Here is a 16937-nt window from a genome sequence, read left to right as displayed (position 1 = left end):
TTTTTTTTAAGGGGACTGATACTGATACTGGAATTGTAATTTTTTAAATGATACCCAGCCCCAGTCATGATCCAACCTCACATATAGCCTGGATTACATATATCCTGTTGCACTCTGTCATCCTGAGCTCTACAGGCTGTCGAACGCTGCTTGGAATCAGGCAGAGATTTGTGTGACTCTGCAACTGTAAGAAAATGGGCTGCGAGTGAGTCACTGTTTTCACAGGACTCATATTCAACCAGAACCTGTGACTGAAGTGTTGATGAAGTCATTAATTCAGACAGAAGTGACTCTGTTATGTAAAGAGTGCGTCCATGGATCTGCCTCGATCCTGACAGATATTCTGTCGAACATGCAGCAACACCATCTGTCTGACACTCCCTGGACTGAACATACAAAACACACACACACACACACTTCCTGGCATCCTTTGAATGTTACCTTGGCAACACATTTCCCTCCATTTTACTGCTTTTCTGAAAAAAAAAAGAAAGAAAAGAAAGAAAAGAAAGTTCAAGATTTGAGCAGGCAGCGTCTGAGTACGATGTGTCGGTGTCACACTGTGACCCAAATCTGTGATCAGTCAAATCACTGTGCCCAATCAGCTGTCTCGCTCTCTTTCACACACACAGGGACTAATTTTGTTTCTGAAAGTTCAGCTTTAATGTCAACACTTGCTGACTCATCTTTTATCAGCTCAGCTGTGTTGCAGTTTAACCCAGTTTGTGTGTGTCTCTTTTGTGAAAACGCTGAGTCACCCCTGGTAACATCTCGTTAGCAAGGTTGAGATGACAGACAATAGAGGCAGATTTTTTTTCCTCCAAATCAGATGATGTCACTTTATTTTAATACGCAACAGTGAAACTACGTACAAGTAGCAAAATACATGACATTATCAATCTGGTATTTATTTACAGTAAGTGCAAAATACAACACATTATAAATAAACTCAAAGTAACATCTAAATAAATGATCATCATATAAAAAACAACCTTATTCATCAATAGCTTACAACTGGTGATGTTAGCACTTCGGGATCGACAGATGACACGTTTGGCAGGGATGAGAGCAAAACAGATGAAAGAAGAAAGGACAGAAAAGGTTAATATCATTGTTCAAAACACAGAAATGAACATCACATCCTTCTGTCAGCTTCCATCACTCGGTCTCGTTACACATTCATGCTACACAGCCGTGACGAGTCTCTGCGACTGGAAACGACACTTCATTTGCTGATTGCCCAGCCAATTACAAACTGAGCTGAGTCCACTCAGTTCAGTTCAGACTGCAACATCTGGATGTCAATGCAGAAATGTTGCAAACACCTCTCGTGTGAACCATGCTGACTGAGGACTGGGTTTGAACCAGCTTTTAGCCTGATAGGCGCAGGCTTCCCTCCAGCCTGTGTCCACATATTCTGTCCTCCAGGCTGTAACTTCTTCACCTGCTCAAAGGTTTAGACTTTAAAAAACACAAGTGCCTGTCGGGCTCCTACAGCACAGAGAGATCATGGCAGGACTTTGATTTGAGCCAGAACGCCACACTGGGATTGTTCTTTGCCACCACCTTGTCAAGGAAGCGTTTGGCCTTCTTAGGAAGGCTCTCACGGCGTGTGTTACAGTTCACGTGCCTACGGCGCTTGTTGGCTTCTTTGGAGTCTCGGCGTAGACGAAGCTGTCGCACTATGCCGTGGAAAGCCTCCCAGACGTTATGCTGCATGGCGGCTGAGGTTTCGATGAACTTGCAGTCAAACACAGCAGCACAAGCTCGACCCTCTGAAACAGAAAGTCAAATATCATGAGTATGGAGAAGTAACTGACAGACTGGGTTGTTAACTTTCGTCAAGGAACATGATTGTTTTTCTTTCTTAATTTTAAGGCGGTTTAAGTGAATAGTGTTCATCACACACAGACAGACAGGGACTGTGTCTCCTCACCGCTGACTGACACCTCTCTACGTCGCACCAGGTCACATTTGTTCCCCACCAGGATGATCGGTGTGTGCTGGGCAGGACGGAATCGGCGCAGGGTTATCCGGAGCTCTGAGGCTCGCAGGAACGAGGCGCGATCGGTTACAGAGTACAGCAACAGGTAGGCATCTCCTGTCTGCATGTAACGCTCCTGAGCCCATTCGTTGTCAGTCTGCAAAGAAAAACACACACAATAAGATATAGTATTTACAGTAAGGTATGTAGACCTGCAAGGTGGTAAAATCAGAGTACATTGCAATTATTTTGACAGATATTGCAGTATGATTTATAATTAGTGGGATTGATAATTTTTGCATTACAAGTTTTAATTTTCACTGAAAAAAATATTAAAATCATGACAATGATGCATTTTGTCACACATTTTTTCAAATTGCAACATCTACGATTTTGAAAATATATCGATTAAGCTTTAGTGTGCTGGCATTCAAATGCGATGACTTGCTTCTTCCTCTGATTCACTCAAATCATAACATCTGTTCTTCATCTCACCTCTGCATCCCACGTGTCCAGCAGAGTCAGAGTTGCAGGTTCTCCGTCCACCTCAATTTCCTTTTCACACACTTCATCTGAAATTATACACATAAAAAACACAAGAACAACATAAGTAAAAACATACTTAAGTTTGTTGACAACAATGTGTAAATCATACCATCAAAATAAATACAGTATTATATTATACAGAATTTAAAAAGTATATGGTACTGAGATTATAGTGACCTTTTCGGACTTTATGTAGGGGTATAACATTATATTGAATATGGCAATATTGCAATATCTTACTGGACTGTGATGATATTTACCAAGATTTTACATAGTTAATTATTTTATTAATTTTGTTTTATTTTGCAAAAGGACAGCTACTGACTGCTGAATATTTTTTGTTTTGCAAGTGTTTGTAATCCAAACATTCAAAGACAATTCATGCAACTAATAAATCTGTCAATCATTTTCTTTATAACTTGATTAGTTGTTTGGTCTAATGTTGATCAGTGTTTCCTAAAGCTCAAAGTGACGTCCTCAAATGTTTTATTTTGTTAAAAAGCCAAAGATATTCAGTTTTACTATCCAAGGACCAAATTAAACAGAAAGCTGAAATCAGACATTTTTTCTTAAAAAAAAAAAAAAAAAAAGACTCAAAACAATTAATCGATCATCTCAATAGTTTTTTTTAAGTATTTTCTTTTCTTCTTCTTCTTCTTTTTTTTTTTAAATAATAAATAAGTTTGAGTATGTTTATGGTCTTTTTCTCACCTCCACACAGGTCGCAGTCGTCACTGTCCATACTGTCCGCTGCTCCGGCGAAGATGCTGGCGAAGGCGGTCTTTCCGACTCCGCTGGCCCCTAACAGCACCACCCTGTACGGGCCCCCGGGCTCCACGTGTTCCCCGGAGGAGTCGGTGGAGATGACGGAGTCAGAGGACGACCAGCTGCCGCGGCTGCCGTCCGACTCCCCGGCCGAGCTCGTGCAGGACTTGGAGCGGGAGATGCAGGCGGGGACGCGGGTGAGGAAGCTGTCTGTGAGCAGGTGGCTGCCCGGGTCGCAGATGCTCCAGCGGTGCAGCTCGGTCTGCAGGCGGAGGCTGTGTCGGCGCACACTGGACAGCATGGCGCACGAAATTAGGATGAACTGGATTAACCGACAGCGGCGGGATTAAAGTGTACTGCAAGGTGCTGCTTTAAGCTCTATTATCACAGGGAAAACATCCCGAAAAATAAAGTAAAACGAGTCGATTTCTTCCGAAAAAAGTCGCTTTTACGCCTCCTTATCTGATGCGTCTGTCCCCTTTTTTCTTATATAGTCACTTCAACCAACTAGTGTGAAAAGGACACTGAAGTAAGTACAAATCTGTGCTGCAGTTACACTCTCAGTGAGCCTGACAGAAACAGATGAAAGTCTTTCGATGCGCATCCCGCATTAAAAACTGTAAAGTTTAATTCGGACATTGCAGAAACATTTGGTGGTTAAATCCCGGAGCGACTTTTGCAGCTGGTGTGTCTTCTTGATGTGTCTGCAGCCGTCTGTCTGTCTCAGTAATCTCTAGCTGAGTGTGTCTCTAATGCTCAGATGGGGTTTCCCTCTGGTTTATATAAAGAGGAGGAGGGAGTGAGGGGAGGGGAGGGGAGGGGAGGGGGGTCACACAAGTGGAGCATGAACTCTGATGTGATGGATATTTACTGTTCTGACTCACTTTTTTGACTCACTGCTCGGATGTCGGATTAAACATTTTACACCAAACTGGAATTGAGTTGTGCAACAGAGATTTAGGGGTTTAATAAAACAAAACAATTTAACAAAACAACTATTCTTTATGCAGCTATTTTTACAGCAATTACTAGATTTTCTCTTATTTTGAAAACTCACAGAGACAAAAGGTGGATACTAGAGCTGTATTGATTAATCTGTCAATTATTTTCCCAATTAATGAATTAGTTGTTTGGTCCATAAAATGTCAGAAAATATTGAAAAATGTTGATTGATGTTTCCCAAAGCCCCAGAGTACGTCCTTAAATGTCTTGTTTTGTCCACAATCCGAAGATATTCGGTTTACTGGTATACAGAACTAAAGAAACCATAAAAGAAATCTACCCAGACCACAGCGTTGTCACCACTGACTGTAAATAAAGATGAACAATGTGTGTCCTCTTCCTCCCACTGAACAAAAATGAAGCCAAAATATCCTGGATACATGGTGACATCCTTTGGAGACAGAGTCTGTACAGTATTTATCAGGTTTTGAACCATGGTATTGAGGTCCAGCACAGTCGCGAGCAGAGCTTAGCTGTAAATCATGATGTGAAACACGCTTTTTATAGCGTCAATTAACTAATTAAAGCCAAATTTGAACAAACATCACCATGGTAAGACCTACCTAAAGTGGTTTGCACTAACAAACCAAAACGTGGCTCTAGATAGGACCCTTCACACTTGGAAGGGGAGGGTGATGGAACAGGTGTGTAATCTGCAAACTCACCACTAGATGCCACTAAATCCTACACATTGGTCCTTAAAGTATATTCAAGTGCTGTACTTAAAGCTGAGCTATATAACTTTTGAGAGACAGAAGAAAGAACATATTCTTCTGTTTAGAAATGAAAAGCTGACTTCATAAGAAACAAAATGCACCATCGCTTGCTTCACTGAAAGCAATGAAGCAACCTCACTTGGTCTGGTATGAGCAAGTACGTTGCCTCATGTTAACAAACTTGAGGAAAATATTAGTATATTGCACATATAACTGAGTCAGTTTGGTGTCTGAAGACGTATCTCCACTTGTGCTACTGTTACAATCACTTAGGAATTTATAAACATCTCTAAAAAGTAGTTAGGTATTATCTCATGATTCCCATTTAGTCGCAGTGGCTGCTGTCTCACTTTAAGTACAAATTATCCTCTTGTATACTTTTACTCCACTGCATTCCATGGGAAAATATATATATATATATATTTTATATATATATTTTTTTCTAAATAGATATAAAAGCTTTAGTGTTATCCAGATTAAGATGTTACATAGAAATGGACACGATGGTCTGAAAATCAGATCATGTAAATTATATGAACTGTTTTTCACTCTAAAAATGTATTCACTGCTCTCTGGGTGTGTTTTATTTCAGTCTCCAGTGTCTTGTAAGCCCATGCAGGCAGGAGTGGACGTAGTTGTACGGATAATAAAAACTCCATCACCATCATCAATGCAGTGAAATTAAACAGAATTTGTCTGAATTTAAGTTATTGAGAAAGACAGAAAGCTATCAGGTATCTTCTGTTCTCTGGACTGAGCGAGCAGTGTTAGGTAAAGCATCCGGTCTGTACAGGCTGCTCTCAATATTTTCTTTTCTTTGCGTGTTAAAGTAAACTTAAATTTTTTACTTCCTGCGTATGACATTATTAAAGAGATTCCATTCAAGTTCAATGTAATTTACTTTCCTGCAGACAAAATGAACTCTCTTATTAACAGCAGGATGTGAAATAGACAGACATCAGGGGTTTTTCACCTGAGGACTCAACATTTGTATTGCAGTGTTAAGCAAGTGGATGGGCATTGATAAGGTTTTATCATTGATAAGATAAAAGTGCCTTTATCAGTGCTGCTCATTGGTCTGATTCTTTATTGATCCCCTTGTTGATTCTTGATCAGTTTTCAGTGCAGAAAAACGTAGGACCACGCAGGTTTTCAGCTTCAACACTTATTTTGAATTTCTGAACACTGTAGAAACAGAGTAGAAAAAAAATTCTCCGCCATGACTCCTTCTTGTCGCGTGTTTTCAGCAGCTTAGGCATGAGTTTGACGTCATTGTTTTGTCATAAAAACCTCGGATCTGGTTTTCGATTCTCATCCCTTATTTGCTGCCAGAATCGCTCTTTCCACCTACATTTCTGACAGATGAAGCTGTCAAGAGGAATTATGAACGTCACAAAAAAAGAAACTGCAGAACTAACAGCAGTCTGAGGTGGATACACAGATGGAAATCCATTACAAAACCTTATTGCAAATTAACTCTTGAGATGCACTGAACATCAGGCTGCAGAGGTTTTAAAGGTTTTCTGAGGTGGAATTTTCATGTAATCTTTTAAACTAGTCAATTAATCAATAGGTCAAACAACAGTTTTAAAAATGAATCTTTCAAGTAATTTTTTGAGAAAAAAATGCCAAACATTCCCTCCTTAAAGCGTCTTAAAGGACCAGTGTGTAGGATTTAGTGGCATTAAGCTTGCAGCACCTCATCTCACTCTCCCCTTCCAAGCATGAAGGAAAACCCTCGGTGACCACAAAACTCAAAACTCGCAAAATCCGAAAGGCCATATCTAGAGCTGGTCTTCACGTTTCACAAAACATGGTGCGGAAGGATTCATTTTCAAGGGATAAATGAAAATACACTCATGAATATTAAATTTCATTTTAATTTTTGCCATATTCTGCTGATAAATCCCTATAAGTCTTACACACTTTTAATTGTAAAGATTATATCACAACAATAACAGTATTCTGTGTAGTATTACTTTACTACACTAATATTGCTTTATTACTTTATGTGCAATATTTTTATTCATAACTGTATGACAGTTAACAGAAACTGTGATGTGATCACCATGGGGTTTGTGCATTTTTCATGATTTTCTGATGACTGATTGATAAAATAAGCTGCAGTGTAAATGATAATAAGAAAAGTCAACGAGAGGAATCTGCATCTAATTCCCATCTGCTCAAGTCTGCACTAACCAGCAAGAGAGGCCGAATTAGAGGCTGATTTAGTTTGTAAATAAATTATTCAGTAATTTATAGATGTTGGCAGAGTGCTGCTGCCTGTCCAACTTGACAGATGATTAACAGATATGTTAGATCACAACTTGACCCAATAAAGTAGAGTAAGTATAAATTATTCCAGCTTTCAAACCAATCTCTACCTCTGCAAACTACTGCTTATACTGCATATTAAGAAGCAGTATTTAGCAGTTTATTTCAATTCACAAAACTATCCCTGGCTCAGATTAATCAACACCTCCGGGCGGCTTTTTGGCAGGAAGGATAAACAGATACACGTGATTCAGCGTGGATTAAAGCCACAACTTCAAGGAGCATGGAAGCACAGACGTCTTGTTGTCTCACTAGCACTAAAGTGAATTAAGGAGTGTCAAAGTGATGTCGTCAGCTCTCTAACAAGAAAGATAAAAGGTGTGGCTCAACACTGATAACTGAGTTTTATATCAAACGACTAAACACACCCTGGGAACCTACAATATGACTGATTTATTAGCTGAAATTGACTGTGGGGGTGAGAACAATCATATCTGGCAGGTCTGCCATCTGTATGACCTTCTGTACTGTCTTTTCAGTGTCAGAGAATATCTAAACAGAGCTTCCTTTCAGGACAAAAGCTTTAGGAAGAGGCTTAACATAAGCCTGAGATCTGCTGCCAGCAGCAGCAGCAGCATATTGTTAATGGGTTGGAAGCCACCGGTTGATATTTTGTGAATGATCCATCTAACAACGTACACAAATGTCCAGAGAGAACGCACGTACTCTCTCAACTCGTAAACAAGAGATTTTCATTTGCCAAAGCACTTTGTGTGTGTGAGAGAAAGAGCAGGGAGAGTTATTACAGTGATTGTGGGATTATGATGCTTTTTCGGCTGTTGTTTTTCAGGACTTCTGTATCGGGTTGTGGCCTCATCCGCGGGACCTGCTGCTGTGTATTACAGCTCTGATCTGATCTGCCTGACAGATGATTGGGCGACATTAAATCCTTGTTAAGTGCTGGAGCAGGACCAGAGTCAGCAGGAGGGGCTGGAGGGGGGTTGTTTTCAGGCTAGCTGCAGATTGGCGGGGTCATGGTGATGGCTATAGATGGTAGCTGAGTGTGAAGTGACCTCTTTCTTTCTAGCTTTCTTTCACTTAAAGTAAAACATACGCTGTCTCAAAAGGGCAGTCAGACAGTTGAGATATGAACGGGACAGCTTACATACATGAGAATCATATTTGTGCTCTATAAAAGGACAAACATTAAACCTCAAACAGCTCTTTACTCTGATGATATCTTTCCTGAACTGGATCCGATTCAAGTTTCTCTTCTGCTACTTAGTTGCGGCAATTTCAAAGGTTTACAGCGTAACAATAGAACCAAATTACTGCCAACTCACAGACAGCAGACACACCAGTTAACCTAGCACTGAATAAATCTATAACCCTTGTATATAATAAGACCTCTATAGGGACTTATATGGAATCAGAAGGGTCTCGTTATTAATAATGTCGGGACATCTTATAAACCACAGATGACTCCCTTTTGAGAAAAATGCGTTTGTGAATTGAGCCACAGCAGGGAAGTCTCAAAAAACTAGGCGTGGAGGTACAACAACTCACAACAATTTGCATGGGAATATTTGCTGAAATAAATCAGAAAATGGCCATGACATGTCATCAGAGATTAAGGAGACATGCTAAGATGAAATACTGGCTACAACTGTAGTGTCCTACTTTGAAATTTCTGGAATGATTGTTTCTGTCTGGCAGTTTCAGGTTAATTAGAGTTGAACTTTTAGAGGGAGTAGATGTTTATAACAGTTAAATTGAGCGATATGTTAATGGGGTCTGGCAGGCAGTGAGACAGGCAGCCACTGAACTTAAACTCCAGAGTGTGTATTTTCAGAGCAGTGGGCTTTTGTTTTTAGCAAAACAGGCGTAACTTTACATTCCCAGACAAGTGACACTTACAAACAGCTGATCAACTTACAGTGTTGGACTGGTCGTCATTTGGCGGTGTCAGATTGAAATGTCGCACCCGTCTTCCTGGAGCCTGTCTGAGTTTTTCTGAGTCTATGGGGGAAGAGGTGGGGGAAACAACTTGCTTCAATTATGTAATGGATAATATGACTTCAATCTATTTAATATACCATCTATGGCTTAAACTCACTATTTGGACTGCAGTACTCATTTTTGGATGTCCAACTGTCATGTTGTTCCTTTAATTACATATATTATTAATATAGCAAATACAAATTAAACTTTTTGTGCTCAGATCAGATTAGATCAGATTTTGCTGCAACAGAAACTTTTAAGGAGAGTTGAACTGACACAAAACTTTATCTTACAGATAAAACGGATTGTGATAAAGTTTCCTTTGGGGACATAATTTGCAGTTGAAGAAAGGTAATAAATCACGATATATCACAACATACGTTCTCACAATACTCATATTGCAAAATGTTTACAATCACAATTGTATTGTATTGTGACTTTAGTATCATGTTAATATTGTATCTTGGGGCCTCTGATGATTCCACAAACCTCATATTAAGTAGTCGACGGAGCTTCCTGGTCTAAAAAGTGAAGCCGATGCATAAATGTCTTGAACCTGGATTCTTTCTGATGACCAGCAGGAGGCGACTCAGCTGGTTGCAAACTTAAATCTGATCCTATCGAGTCTTATGAGGAAATGATCCTATTTCTCACTTGATTTATGACCTCAGTAAATGGTTTCCTGATGAGTTTATTATCACAATTCTTAGTTTCACATCTTATTTTATACAGCAGCACGTTCATTTTTTAATTATGGTCCATTTAAAGTAAAATAAACAATAAAGCACGTAAGCTTTAGTGCGGGGCGAGCATTTGATTGACAGCAACACAGGGCTCACGAAACTCAGATCGGACAATATTGATCAAATATGGATCAATATTCACTTACTGCATTGCCTATTTCTTGTTTAAATTTTTTCAGAAACACATTTCAGCATGCAGTTTAGTTGTAACATGAGGAAGCTTGCAGCCAGGCAGACCGCCATTATTTCCTGCCAGCGGACTAGCCAAAAGCTGCACCACCCAAGTCACCACATGTCACCGACCAGCTCCACACTTTTAACTGTGACGGAGGCCAAATTAGAGGCCGATTTAGTTTGTATACGAATTATGCAATAATGTATTAATGTTGGCCAACCTGACAGATGATTAACAGACATGTTAGATTACAACCTGGGCCAATAAAGAAATCATTAATTATTCACAAATCTTATTTTCTCCAACCTGAACTCCACGTGCTAAATATTGCATATTAAGAAGCACTATTTAGCAGGTTTTTTGCAATTCACAAAACTATCCCTTTACCTTTGATAAATTATTTTAACACCTCCAGACAAGTTAAATAAATACATGTGATTCAATGAAGATTAGAGCCACAACTTCCAGGAGCACAAAAACATCCTGTTGTCTCACTGGCTGTAAAGTGAATTAAGGAGTGTCAGAGAGATGTCATCAGGGTTCAGACAGGAAAGATACCAAGTCAAGGCTTCAAAACGTTACTCCACAAACCAGCGTGAATATGTGGGTGCTTTCCATTCTTAGTCTCAGTCTGTAAATGTAGGTTCAACAGTCTGCATATAAATGTAACATAAAAATATTTTTTGATGAAAATTGCAAATATATAATAACTATTTTAATGTGTATCGAAAAAGATTTTCGTGGACAGTCTTTTTTATACGAAATACATTTGTAAATCCTTCTGTGCATTTTCATTACTATTGAGACCCATCTGACTTCTCGCACTCGAGAAAAAACTCACAGCTGAAGTCGCCCCAACACAGCAAATCTTAACTATCAGACCAGAGACAAGAATTTAGTCAATACAATGAACTCAAAGTTCAACTAGACAGAATTGATAGACTGATTAATCAGTCAGCAAAATTAATCTGGCTGACTATCTGGCATTTTTAGATAATGGGCATTGGCTGATGTCTGTGCTCATGAGGCTGATAAAAAAAAACTGTCTGCTGACAAAACAGCAGGGAGACTCGTCAGTGTGGCTGCTGGAACGATGTTAGCGCTAGGGTTGCAAATTTTGCTTATTCTCCTTAACTGAAAATGCTAACTATTGATTAACTGATTAATCAATAATGATAAATGAGATACGAAACCCAGAGTTTTGCTCACTTTCTTGTTATGTCAACAAATGGCTCTGCAAAAAAACAATGCCAGATGAGATGCATTCACTGACATTTCTAGGGAATTGATTAATTATCAATTAATTATCAATTCATACATTTTAATTAGTTAAACTCTTAATGGCAATATACCGATTAATGATTAATCATTAACATCTCTAGTTAGCACTTCCCCTTCCCCTGAGGTTTGGTAAGGCGGTGAAAAGTTTCGAGCATCCTGCTGTTAACATCTGTCTAAATTCCCTCAGTCACAGTTGTCTTTTCTAAAAAATTAACATGTTTGTCTCATCCTGAATGACAGCAAACTTTATCTAAAACAGCTTCTGGCTAATGCTAAACATATATTATCTCATAGTGTGCACATTAATGCAGTTGAATGATTCTGAATGTTTCTGACAGACGACAAGTGAAGGCTGCTGTAGGTTGATAACAAGAAGAAGAGTATTTTTCTATGTTGGCTTTGAGGTTTTAGCTGCAGTGACTTTGTTTCAGGTTTCTTTCACCTCTTCTGGTTCAGATGTGGGCCAAGGAGGTAATTACACAATCAGAGCCTTGAGGATCTATTTTAACAGCTCAGTAGCAGAGACCACTGTAGAGCAAGGTCAAGGGAGACAAATCCAAGTGTGTCTGTGGATATACAGACATACTACAACCCTTTAATGTTTAATTCAGTACAGAGTGTTCTGTAGGTATTTGTGTTGTCGTTGTATTGAATTTCTGATTTTAAGATCAATTTATTTAAGGAAAACATGACAAAATATAAAATAAAACCTATCCTGATAAACACACAAAATATATCCTCACTGTTCTGTAAAAATAACCCCACTTTTCTGTGAAAACTGAAAAATGGAGCACTCCTTTATGTATATAATATATATATTATGTGTTCTTAAAGGGATAGTTAACACAAAAATGAAGACTCAGACATTATCTACCAACCCTCATGCTGACTGGGTTTAGTTTTTCAGTCCACAAAACACTGCTGGAGTTTCACAGGAAAACAGCATGGCAGAATCCCCCAAACAATGAAATTGAATGGTGACCAGTTTTTTAACATAGAAAGAAAAACACCCAAAACACCCCTCAAACACATACATGCCGCCATACTGCTCGTCAGGTGTAATCCAAGTCTCCTAAAGCCAAGCTGACTTGACAGACGTCATTTACACCATGTTTTTAGCCTTAAGTCTTCACTGTAGATCCTTAGCTTGGAGTCTCAGCAGTATGAGTGTTTTTTTGGTTGTTTTTTTTTTACATTTTCAAACTGGTCACCATTCACTTAAACTGTTGGGGAGATTCTGCAACTCTGTTTTCTTGTGAAACTCCAGCAGTGTTTTGTGGACTAACAAGACTAATCCGACCTTCAATCAGCATGAGAATGAGTAGATACCGACAGAATCTTCATTTTTTAGTGACCTATCCCTTTAAGCCAAACAAACTATTTAGAGGCACACAAAGCTGACAACACAGCTGTCTGTCTCAGCTCCTGAGAAGTAAACATTTCAGACATAAGAGATATTCACTGGACAGCGATGATATGTCAGCCGGCCTAACAACTCAAAGTGAAAGGTTCGCTACTAAATCCAGGGCTGTGACTAATGATTAATTTTGACTGATAAATCATTTGATCTATGAAATCCAGAGGTAATAAGTTAACAAACATCATTTAAGACCCTGGAACGATCAAATGTGATTTTAAGCAGTAAGTAGATAAAGAGAAACAAAATGACATTGTGTCATGTTGACCTCTTATGACTTGATCAGATGGAGGTAAAAGGGTTGAAAGTAAATTTGGTACAGATTTTCTGGTTTCTGTGCCCTTTACCTCTAAACCTCTAAACCAGACCTGGACAAAATACAGCCTGGGAGCTGGATTCAGTCCACTGAAAGGTTCCATGTGGCCCGCCAGGTCATCATGAGCGGCTGGAAAAATAACAACTTACCACAAATCACTACAAGTTTACTGCAAATTTGTTGGCAATTTGTCACTGTAGTTTCCTGGTTTCACTGATCATAGCACTCACCCATGCATCATACATCATATCATGTTTTAGCTTCTTCTTTTTTTTTTTTTTGTATTTTTATGTTTTATTTTGTCACAGATACTGCAAAGAACACAAGGTTTGTCATTGTTATTGACATTTATCAATGCTCTGTGCAATTTTACATTTTATGATTTTGTGCTTGCTTCTCTGTGGAACACCCCCCGGGTGCAAATAAAGATATTTCGTCAGAAAGTTTACTGAGAACACTAAGAACAAAGTGTGGTTTTATTCTCTCTGGAACAAGCTGCTTTAGATTTTTAATAACTTGTACAAAAAAGAAAATAATAACCTTTTTTTTAACAATTTAAACTTGCTCCTGCAAAATTTTTTAGAAAAGCTGCACTGAAATCTGTTATTTTAGGCTGCAACAATCCCAAAAAAAGCTCATGATATCCTGGAGGGACTGATAACTGTGTTAGCCAGCCATTAGCTCTCAAAATACACCTGATTATTCTATTATTAGAACTTTATATCACATTTGTGTCTGACCCATGGCAGTCTCATCAATTTCTCATGTGGCCCCCATGAAAAATAACCACCCCTTCTCTAAAGTATAAAGAAAGCAGGAGAGATCCGAGCATGAGTAACAAAGAGAGTGACCCAGTATCAGAAGCAGGATATTCATCAATATATTTCCAGCTCTCCTGAAGGGAGAGCGGTCCAGCAAACTGAGCTCGAACTGTTTTTCCAATACGCAATGTTGACATGAAAACCACTCTGCTGCTGCTATTCGTCTGCTGAAACTCAACTGTATCCAGTCTGTTGCCATCAACTACATCTTGACGTACAAAAACAACACGTCTACTCACTATTGCCAGTACTGATGCACTCGTATCGTAATATCTCCTCTACAACAGCTTGACTGCGGATGGATCAGACTGATGATGAATGTGATATGAGAATTGTGACCTTGGTGAGGTTTAATACCAGAGGCATGGATGTCCAGCCTAGACAGTACATTCAGATCTTCCACAGAGGTCCTGGGATCACGGGGAATAAACTTCACATCTGTGATTCAGCCTCTCCATCAAAACAACTGCATCGCTTTCTCCCCCTCCAGCTAGCCAGCCAGCGGTGGAAAGTCATTCATTCAATCCATCGCCAGGTCTCTGAGCTGTCGGGCTGGAAAGCACGGCTTAAAAGAGGGATTGGCAGTGCGGCCAGCAGCGGCTAGTAAGAGCTTAGCTCAGACAGACAAACAAACTCAGCCTCATGCACCCACCAGCACATGGCCTCTGAGACTGTTAGAGAAGTGATTCGGATCAATGTCCCGCTTGGATGGATGATGCCCATCTGACACGTGTCCAATACCAATACCAAAGTGCTATCACACAACATGTGATTGCTCTGAAAAAACCAAACTGTTTCTTACATCAAAGCCAGGCCAGGGCTGTAGGAAGTTGCTTGGGTGACAGTTGCTTAGGTGACAGTTGCTATGCCACCAATGGTTTGTCTGAGGTTCAGACGAGTCCGTTTCCTTGAATGGACTTCAGGACCGTATTGTGGTGAAAATAAAGTCCATTTCTAGCCATGTTAGTGTCGTGGCTCCAGTGATGGACATGTCTGTCTGTTGGTCAGTCCATCACTGTGATCCAGAGTCAGACTGAAATATATCAACAACCACTGGATGGATTTCAGTGACATTTTGTGCAGACATAACTTTGAATGAATCCCTGACGTTTCCTCCTGTGGATAGATTGCCACTAATCTGGCAAAGTAAACACATTCAAGTCCCCTAAAAGTTAATCTGACTCACTTTGGTTAGGATTTCACTTTTCATTCAGCTCCAGCATTAGGAGATCACTTTTTAATTTGTCCAATACATAGATTTATGTCTAATATTTGTGCAAAACTAGACTTATGCCTGGTAGTTGTATGCCTCCTCCAAACAGTCAAATTGCAGTTGACATCCATGTCTGTCCAGACTCATATAACGTATGTAATGAAGACTGAAGGAATTTAATATGGCAGTTTACACTAACTATCTCTTGACATGTGTGAGTCCAGAGAATAATTTCTAATGAGATGTCTTCATTTAGAGAGTATTTAACAGAGGACTGATATTGAGCTGAACATTATGATGTCAAAGTGAAGTTAACCTTTGAACTTTTGGATAGAAAATGCCATCATTTCATCTGTTTATCCTGTTAGATACCTGATGTGGAATTTTGACACAATTAATGTATGAATAATTGAAGTATGGCCAAAGATTTGCTTCTGAGGTGACAGTGACCTTTGACCACCAAAATCTAATCAGTTCACCCTTTAGTCCGAGTGCATATTTGTGCCGAGTTTAAAGAAACTCCCTCACTTTTTGTGAGATATCACGTTCACAAGAATGGGACAGATGGATGGTCGGATGGACAGACAGATGTATGTTTTTACATACACATGCAATGGCATTTAGTTCAAAGCACCCCCTGTGCCCAAGTGCCGCCTCACAGACCAGAGGTGTTCATAAGCAATTGGGCCAAGCAGGAAAATCACTGGAGCTTCATGGGACACAGGAAGCTTTGTCAGTTAATGGCAACAAATAACTCTTATAGTGTAATGTTATAATAGGTTTATTCATTCATGCCTGGATGAAAACTGCCAGAAAAGTAACCATGATTTGACTTATAGTGTCTCTTCATGTTGTATTATTTCATCATAGCAACGCATTTGTAATGCAATAACAAGTCAAGTGTTTTCATTGACAGAAAACAAACCCACGTTGCTGCTGCACCTGTGTCTGGGAGACTGTTGCTAACTTCTGTTGATGCTAGACAGTATTTACTGTGGCTTTTTCGAAGCACAGCAATCAAACGCAGTTATTACGATAACTTAAATTTGAAAAGATAACAGCAATCTTCAGGAGTTATCACAGTTTATCCGTTTAAAGATTATCGTTTCATCGCAAACAATAACACACTGGTTTGTTACTTGTTGCAACTGGCAAAATAAATAAATCTTTGTCAGTCCTTCAGTCTCGACTGGCCAACCAGTCCAGAGTGCAACACGAGGTGTGAGTGAGCGAATAGCAGATGCAGAGCAGGTGTTTTAAAAAGATGTAACTAATACCGTATTGGTTCAGATCGTACTATCTATATGTGTTAAAGTAGCTCAGAGATATGTCCCTTAGCTTTATTTATCTCATCACATACATACCAGCCTGATTTTTAGGTAGCCTCTTGAGGGCCAGCAAAAAATACAAAAGGATTGTATGTGAACAGCCTGCTGTAGGCTCTTCATCTAGTTCTACTATTTCAAACTGATGAGCCTTGTCTAGAGGGCTTATATTGGATTCCATAAATGACATAATAAATTTATATACGTAGGACTCATATGAACCTGAGGATTTTGCATCCTGGCATCGGACTGGCACTAACAGTTTAATTTCACACTGTGGACACTGAGGAACAGCAGGTGCCTGCATAATCACCACGCTGCCTCCAACATGCCACACACGCTGATGGGCCACAAAACT

General features: G+C 39.5%; 1 protein-coding gene across 1 annotated transcript; it reads right to left on the bottom strand.

The window, feature by feature from the left end:
* Positions 1-825: 825 nt before the first annotated feature.
* Positions 826-4085, bottom strand: gem (GTP binding protein overexpressed in skeletal muscle). Its single transcript, XM_084726870.1, has 4 exons — positions 3242-4085; positions 2480-2556; positions 1937-2141; positions 826-1775 (listed from the first exon to the last, which is right to left on the bottom strand). The coding sequence occupies exons 1-4, from the start codon at positions 3594-3596 to the stop codon at positions 1492-1494; spliced, it is 921 nt and encodes a 306-aa protein (XP_084582996.1). The 5' UTR covers positions 3597-4085; the 3' UTR covers positions 826-1491.
* Positions 4086-16937: the final 12852 nt, after the last annotated feature.

Source organism: Lutjanus erythropterus, chromosome 9 (assembly GCF_056507025.1).
Source record: "Lutjanus erythropterus isolate fLutEry1 chromosome 9, fLutEry1.hap2, whole genome shotgun sequence".
Classification (NCBI taxonomy): domain Eukaryota; kingdom Metazoa; phylum Chordata; class Actinopteri; order Lutjaniformes; family Lutjanidae; genus Lutjanus; species Lutjanus erythropterus.
Note: the sequence above shows the minus strand (reverse complement) of the source record. Positions and strands in the feature narration are given on the sequence as shown.

Coding starts and splice junctions, on each gene's coding strand:
- gem (XM_084726870.1), bottom strand. CDS start 3,596: ATGCTGTCCAGTGTGCGCCGACACAGCCTCCGCCTGCAGACCGAGCTG. Junction 2,557..3,241: donor CGACTGCGACCTGTGTGGAG/GTGAGAAAAAGA, acceptor GTATAATTTCAG/ATGAAGTGTGTGAAAAGGAA. Junction 2,142..2,479: donor TGGACACGTGGGATGCAGAG/GTGAGATGAAGA, acceptor TTTTCTTTGCAG/ACTGACAACGAATGGGCTCA.